Source organism: Babylonia areolata, chromosome 35, assembly GCF_041734735.1.
Source record: "Babylonia areolata isolate BAREFJ2019XMU chromosome 35, ASM4173473v1, whole genome shotgun sequence".
NCBI lineage: Eukaryota > Metazoa > Mollusca > Gastropoda > Neogastropoda > Buccinidae > Babylonia > Babylonia areolata.
In genome coordinates this window covers 16,070,992-16,078,432 of record NC_134910.1, presented here as the reverse complement: position 1 = coordinate 16,078,432, position 7,441 = coordinate 16,070,992, and the positions used below count along the sequence as shown (strand labels likewise).

Below are 7,441 nucleotides of genomic sequence, written 5' to 3'. Positions count from 1 at the left end.
CTGTATGAGTGTATGTGTGCGTGACTGAAACCTGATTGAATGACACAGGAAACGAATGATGAGCACCCAAATGGCAGCCTTCAGCTGGCTCTACCCAGTAATTACTCCGTGTTTGTAAAGCGTTTAGAGCTTGGTGTCCGACCGAGGACAGGCGCTATATAAGTATTCATATCATCATCATCATCACCCTCATCCACCACCCTCATGAATGCCCATCATCCAAACATGTGCATGAAATCAGCAGCCACCACCCACATGCTCTTCCGCCGCTCCTTCCAGGTGTCTTTGAAAAGCGTGAGATCATAATGGTAAGAAGAAAAAGAAAGAAAAGAAGAAAGAAGGGAAACGAATACTCCTCCTCCTGCTCCTACTACAACTACTGTATCGTGTCCGACTATGACCATCAGAATAACAGGATTGTAACTGCTGTCCCGACTATCTGGGAGTGGAGAGTGTCTTGCCCAAGTTACATCCCCACTCTCTCGGCCAAGAGGGTATTGGGCAGTCGGCGTTGGGATGGATCCCAAAGGCCACCTGGCCCCCAAGGCTGCAGCACTAAGAGCCAGTGCAATTTTCCTCGTAGTTTGAGAGTCATAATCCTTCACAAAAAAGACTAAGCAGTAAATGATTTCCCACTGCAATGGAGAAACCATTGATAATACAGCTCTCACTTTGCTGTTGGCCCAACTGTAAACTTATGTCAAACTGTGATATAAGCTGCTACTTCTACTTCTACAACTACTTCACCTCCTCCTCATTCTTCTCATCCTCTTCCTCCTACTTCTACCACTACTAACACTCCTCTTCCTACTAAAACTACAACTACTACTCATCCCCCTCCTCCTCCTCCTACTACTACCATTACCACTACTCCTCCTTCTCCTACTAAAACTACAAATACTACACATCCTCCTTCTCCTCCTCCTCCTACTATTTCAACCACTACCACTTTTACCACTACCACTACCATCAATAATAACCATAATAATAATGTCGATGGTTACAGAATGAATCGCTTTCAGGAACACTGCAGCCATTAAGTGTGAGATATGAACGAAAAACTGCAGACAGAGACAGATAGACAGACAGACAGGCAGGCAGACAGGCAGAAATGAACAGACAGACAGACAGACAGACAGAGATGAACAGACAGACGGGAAAGCGCACTGTACCCAGCTGAGGAATGGTGTCTTCCAGCTGTTCACCATTGATGGCGGTGACGCGGACAGGAATGTCCAGGGTGTTGGTCATCTCCACCCCGTCATTCAGTGTCCAGTACCCGTCACTGGTCTTGGTCATCGTCCTCCACACCCCGTTCTTCTTTATGGACACCTCGTTAGGGGGCAGTCTGCACGGGGCACAGGGTGGGACATTGATGATGACACAGGTAGCACGATGTTAGACATTGATGATGACACAGGTAGCACGATGATAGACATTGATGACACAGGTAGCACGATGTTAGACATGGATGACACAGGTAGCACGATGTTAGACATTGATGACACAGGTAGCACGATGTTAGACATTGATGATGACACAGGTAGCGCGATGTTAGACACTGATGATGACACAAGTAGCACGATGTTAGACACTGATGATGACACAGGTGGCACGATGTTAGACATGGATGATGACACAGGTAGCAGATGTTAGACACTGATGATGACACAGGCAGCACGATGATAGACATTGATGACACAGGTAGCATGATGTTAGACATTGATGATGACACAGGTAGCACGATGTTAGACATTGATGATGACACAGGTAGCACGATGTTAGACACTGATGATGACACAGGTAGCACGATGTTAGACATTGATGATGGCACAGGTAGCGCGATGTTAGACATTGATGACAACACAGGTAGCACGATGTTAGACACTGATGATGACACAGGTAGCACGATGTTAGACATTGATGATGACACAGGTAGCAACACGATGTTAGACATTGATGATGACACAGGTAGCACGATGTTAGACATTGATGATGACACAGGTAGCACGATGTTAGACATTGATGATGACACAGGTAGCACGATGTTAGACATGGATGATGACACAGGTAGCGCGATGTCAGACATGGATGATGACACAGGTAGCGCGATGTCAGACATTGATGATGACACAGGTAGCACGATGTCAGACATTGATGATGACACAGGTAGCGCGATGTCAGACATTGATGATGACACAGGTAGCACGATGTTAGACATTGATGATGACACAGGTAGCACGATGTTAGACATTGATGATGACACAGGTAGCACGATGTTAGACATTGATGACACAGGTAGCACGGTGTTAGACACTGATGATGACACAGGTAGCACGATGTTAGACACTGATGATGACACAGGTAACACGATGTTAGATACTGATGATGGTACAGGTAGCACAATGTTAGACATTGATGACACAGGTAGCACGGTGTTAGACACTGATGATGACACAGGTAGCACGTTAGTGGTCATGAATGTTTTATGTAACTTGTAATATTTTTCTTTCATGTAAAGCGCCCTGAGCTCTCAGACAGAAAGGGCGCTATATAGATGTACTTTATTATTATTATTATTATTATTATTATTATCATTATCATTATTATTATCATTATTATTATCATCATTATAGTAAGGATAGGGACAGAGAGACAAAAGAGAAGTTTCCTGACTGACAGACAGATGGAGAAAGAAGCGTGCTGGAGGGGGTGCGGCGTGGGGGTGGGGGTGTGTAAGATGGAAGGTAAGAGGAAGGGAGAAGAGAGGTAAGGAGGCTCAGACCTGTAGTTGCTGACTTGCAGTTTGAGGTACCAGGGGTTCGAACCCTGGAAGGAGTACTGCAGCTTGTTGTTGGCCACCGGACACTGCACCGCCTGGATCTCAATGTCCCAGCGACCGTCCCCGTTCAGAGCAAAGTCCACACTTCCTGCCACACACACACACACACACACACACACACACATATATATATATATATATATATATATATATATATATATATATATATATATTGTGAGCGTGCTCGGGTTCGAGCGTGTTCTCTGCGTGTCTGTGTGGGCGTGTTTTACTTTTACAGCGTGTCTATCATTTCTGGTTGATCTATTTGTTTGTTTGCCAGGCTGGGTGCTTGGCTTCTTCTCTGTCTCTGTCTCTCCGTGTGTGTCTGTCTCCGTCCTTCTTTCTTTCATTCATTCTTTCTGACTCTCTGTTGTGAATAGTATTTATGCATGTGTGTATGTTGTTCTGGTGTTTTTTCCTTCTTCTTTTTTCCTTTCGAAATTTTGGATTTACCTGTGTTATGTTATTTTTTGTATTGCGTGTTTGTTATATTATCCCTTCATGAGGGCACGGTGAAAACAGGCTTTATGTTCTTTTTTCCCCTAAATAAGAAAGTTCTCTTTCTCTCTCTCTCTCTCCCTTCTCTCTCTTTCTTCGCTCACTCTCTTTATCCCCCTGTTTCTCTCACTCTGTCTTTTTTGTCTTTTTCTTTCGTCTCGCTTTTCTTTCTGTTTGTTGTTTTCTTTCTTATTTTATCTTTCCCTCACTCTTCTCTTTTCTTTCTTTCTCATCTTTTTCAAAGTCTTTCTCCTTTCATTCCTTCAACTTTCTTTGTTTTTTCCTTCTTATTACTTTCTCCTTCTTTATTTACCTTCTGTCTTCTCTCTTTCTTTCTTTTCTTTCTTCTTTCATTCTCTCTGTCGTTCTTTCTTTCTTTATACTTCTCTCTTCCTTCCTTCTTTCTTTCTTTCTTTCTTAAATTTTACTTTCTGTCTTCTTCTTACGTTCTCTCTATCTCTTACCATCCTTGCTGCAGGCTCCACTAGGACACAGGTCCTTGACGAACACGATGTATTCTCCATTCAGTGGGTCGTTCCCTGCTCCCACTCCTTTTCCCGTCACCTGCCATCGTCATCATCATCATCATCATCACCATCATCATCGTTACCCTCATCATCACCATTACCATCATCATCATGATCGTCATCATCATCATCAACATCGTGCATGCTTGCGCGCGCGCGCGTGTGTGTGTGCGTGCGTGCGTGCGTGTGGAGGGGGCATAGGGAGAGACAGAACGTTGAGGGGAAAAAAGGACATAAGGAATATGGAAGGAACCGCTAACATTAAACACCTATAACAACTATAAAAAGTATCCTATTGGACAACGCAGCAAACCTTCTACAATAATGAATAGTATCTTGAAATCTTTGAAAATACATTTACTCACAAAAACTTTCGGTGAAGTTTGGTAGAAACGGTTTTCGACTCTGACATTCAAACATTACGTGCTTGTTTGCTAGAAAATCAGTTCTCCACATATGCGTTTAACATCTTTGCTGAACTTGGTTACAAAAATGTTCATCTTTGTCCTGTTATGCGTAAATCAGCCTTTATCTTATTAAATCAATGTATACATTTGACTGATTGATAGTTTCCGGTTATCGTATATCAATTTGTTCTTCTTCGTTTGTGGGCTGCAACTCCCACGTTCACTCGTATGTATACGAGTGGGCTTTAACGCGTTTTACCGTTTTTCCCCCGCCATGTTGGCAGCTAGTACTATGATTTAAAACATGGCAGGCTTGTCGTGGTGTAGGCAGCTAGTACTATGACTTAAAACATGGCAGGCTTGTCGTGGTGTAGGCAGCTAGTACTATGATTTAAAACATGGCAGGCTTGTCGTGGTGTAGGCAGCTAGTACTATGATTTAAAACATTGCAGGCTTGTTGTCGTGGTGTAGGCAGCTAGTACTATGATTTAAAACATGGCAGGCTTGTCGTGGTGTAGGCAGCTAGTACTATGATTTAAAACATGGCAGGCTTGTCGTGGTGTAGGCAGCTAGTACTATGATTTAAAACATGGCAGGCTTGTCGTGGTGTAGGCAGCTAGTACTATGATTTAAAACATGGCAGGCTTGTCGTGGTGTAGGCAGCTAGTACTATGATTTAAAACATGGCAGGCTTGTCGTGGTGTAGGCAGCTAGTACTATGATTTAAAACATTGCAGGCTTGTTGTCGTGGTGTAGGCAGCTAGTACTATGATTTAAAACATGGCAGGCTTGTTGTCGTGGTGTAGGCAGCTAGTGCTATGACTTAAAACATGGCAGACTTGTGGTGTAGGCAGCTAGTACTATGATTTAAAACATGGCAGACTTGTCGTGGTGTAGGCAGCTAGTACTATGATTTAAAACATGGCAGACTTGTCGTGGTGTAGGCAGCTAGTACTATGATTTAAAACATGGCAGACTTGACGTGGTGTAGGCAGCTAGTACTATGATTTAAAACATGGCAGGCTTGTCGTGGGTTACTCTGCGTTCATGCTGCACACAGGACCTGAGTTTATCGTCAATGTTTATAGCTCACCCACACAAGGACGTTGCAAGACAAAAGCACGTTAATTAATAACAAAACCAAACCATCCACAAAGTAAGTAAAGTAAGTAGAAAAAAAATCAGAGGCAGACCAGAAAATACAGAAAGGCAGACGGAGAGAGAAGTAGTCTGAAAGAGGCGGGAGAGAGAAAGGGGTGGGTGAGAAAAAGGGGTGGGAGAGAGAAAGGGGTGGGTGAGAAAAAGGGGTGGGTGAGAGAAAGGGGTGGGAGAGAAAAAGCGTCAGTTAGCTAAACAGAACAACAACAGCAAAAAGTGCCACACCTCCGACCCACCACCAACAGTCCCATCTCACCTTGAAGCACATTCCACAAGCCTTTGAGTTATGCCAGATGATGTAGTTCATAGCGGCCAAAGCGTCGATTTCACTGGATAATCCTACAGCCGGAAACTCTGTCTGATGATATGTGCACGTGCCCTCCTGGCCTTCCCCGTAGTAAGTGCCCTGGAACGAGCATTATGACAAAGTGCCCTGGAATGAACATTGTAACTAAGTGCCCTAGAACGAGCATTATGACTAAGTGCTCTGGAATGAACACTGTAAGCAAACATACTGAAAAGATTTAAGGTTTAAGGTTCAACCTTTTGTTGCTTTTCGTCGTTCTGTTGTCTGTCTTTTTTTCGTCTTTATTTTGTTGCTTGTTGTTGCTGTGTTTATTCTTTTTTAAAATAATATAATTATTATCTATCTTCTTTATATGCTATGAAATAGAAATACCCTTACAAATCAATTGTATGTATACAATTCGTGTGTATATGCACGCAGAAGATCAAACACGCACGTTAAAGATCCTGTAATCCATGTCAGCATTCGGTGGGTTATGGAAACAAGAACATACCCAGCATGCACACCCCCGAAAACGGAGTATGGCTGCCTACATGGAGGGGTAAATAAAAACAAAAACGGTCATACACGTAAAATGTTAACTGTTACATGTTTGTCTGAGTGTGTATGTGTGTGTGCCTGAAATATGATTGAACGACACAGGAACCGAATGATGAGCGCCCAATGGCAGCCGTCAGTAGGCTCTCCCCAGGTAAGCATCCTGTTGTGTAAGTGACCTCGTGTTTGTAAAGCGCTTAGAGCTTGGTCTCCGACCGAGGATAGGCGCTATATAAGTATCTATATCAATCAATCAACTGCAGCTGTAATACCCTGCAACAAGTTAATGTGTTGATGCTATATTTCTTCTACAGTGGTATGTATGAACTGTGCAGCATTCTGGCATTGAAGATGATGATGTTTATCATTTGAGAAATATAACCTTCGATGCAAGAGAAGCATTTGTTCTGAAAAGGCTACACAAACAATCATAGCTCCAAAACATGTTTGCACTTGTTCTGAAAAGGCTACACAAACAATCATATTCTGCAAGTGCTTCTGATGTGTTGTTGACGTGTTTTCCTGTTGCTGAAAGTCCGCATTGGTGTACCAAGTGAAAACTGAGAACTCACATCTCCACTGTACGTGTTGAGGTAGAGATCCAGCATGTCTTGGTTCACTCTGCCTGTCACTGCGTGAACACACACACACACACACACACACACACACCAATAATCAATCCAACAATAGTTGATAAATCAGCAGTAAATGACCATTGTCATATCTTCATTTTTGAAACAGCTGTTATTTCACACGACAAAAAAAAGATAATGCCAAGACAACAGTGATGTATCAAATCAACCAAACTGATCATGCTAGTCACCTTAAACTGCGTGAAATTCGCATGACTGAATTCCGTTTGCAAAATCTGATAAAATACTCAAAACAAAGCACAATAAATCACACACACACACACACACACACACACACACACACACACAACCCCCATCAACCCCCCCTACACACACACACACACAAACACAGACACACACCACACACACACACATACAAACACACACACACACACACACCACACCACACAACACACACACCTTACCACAGTAAGACCGACCCAAGTCTCGAACACACAACTCACTGTCAGGAGGGGAAGTGGGACCAGAGGGACCACTGGTTGGGGCAGGCGTTGGGGAAGTCCCTGAGGTGC

General features: G+C 43.3%; 1 protein-coding gene across 1 annotated transcript in view; it reads right to left on the bottom strand.

Moving 5' to 3' along the window:
* LOC143277988 (expansin-YoaJ-like) overlaps positions 1-7,425 on the bottom strand; it is an 8,178-nt gene extending 753 nt beyond the window's left edge. Inside the window, exons 1-6 of the mRNA XM_076583001.1 lie at positions 7,373-7,425; positions 6,849-6,907; positions 5,689-5,838; positions 3,805-3,904; positions 2,786-2,930; positions 1,173-1,348 (exon numbers count right to left, since the gene is read on the bottom strand). Of these exons, the coding sequence (XP_076439116.1) occupies positions 1,173-1,348; positions 2,786-2,930; positions 3,805-3,904; positions 5,689-5,838; positions 6,849-6,907; position 7,373 (631 nt within the window). The 5' untranslated portion in view covers positions 7,374-7,425. The remainder of the gene's footprint in view (positions 1-1,172; positions 1,349-2,785; positions 2,931-3,804; positions 3,905-5,688; positions 5,839-6,848; positions 6,908-7,372) is intronic.
* Between the last annotated feature and the right edge of the window lie 16 nt (positions 7,426-7,441).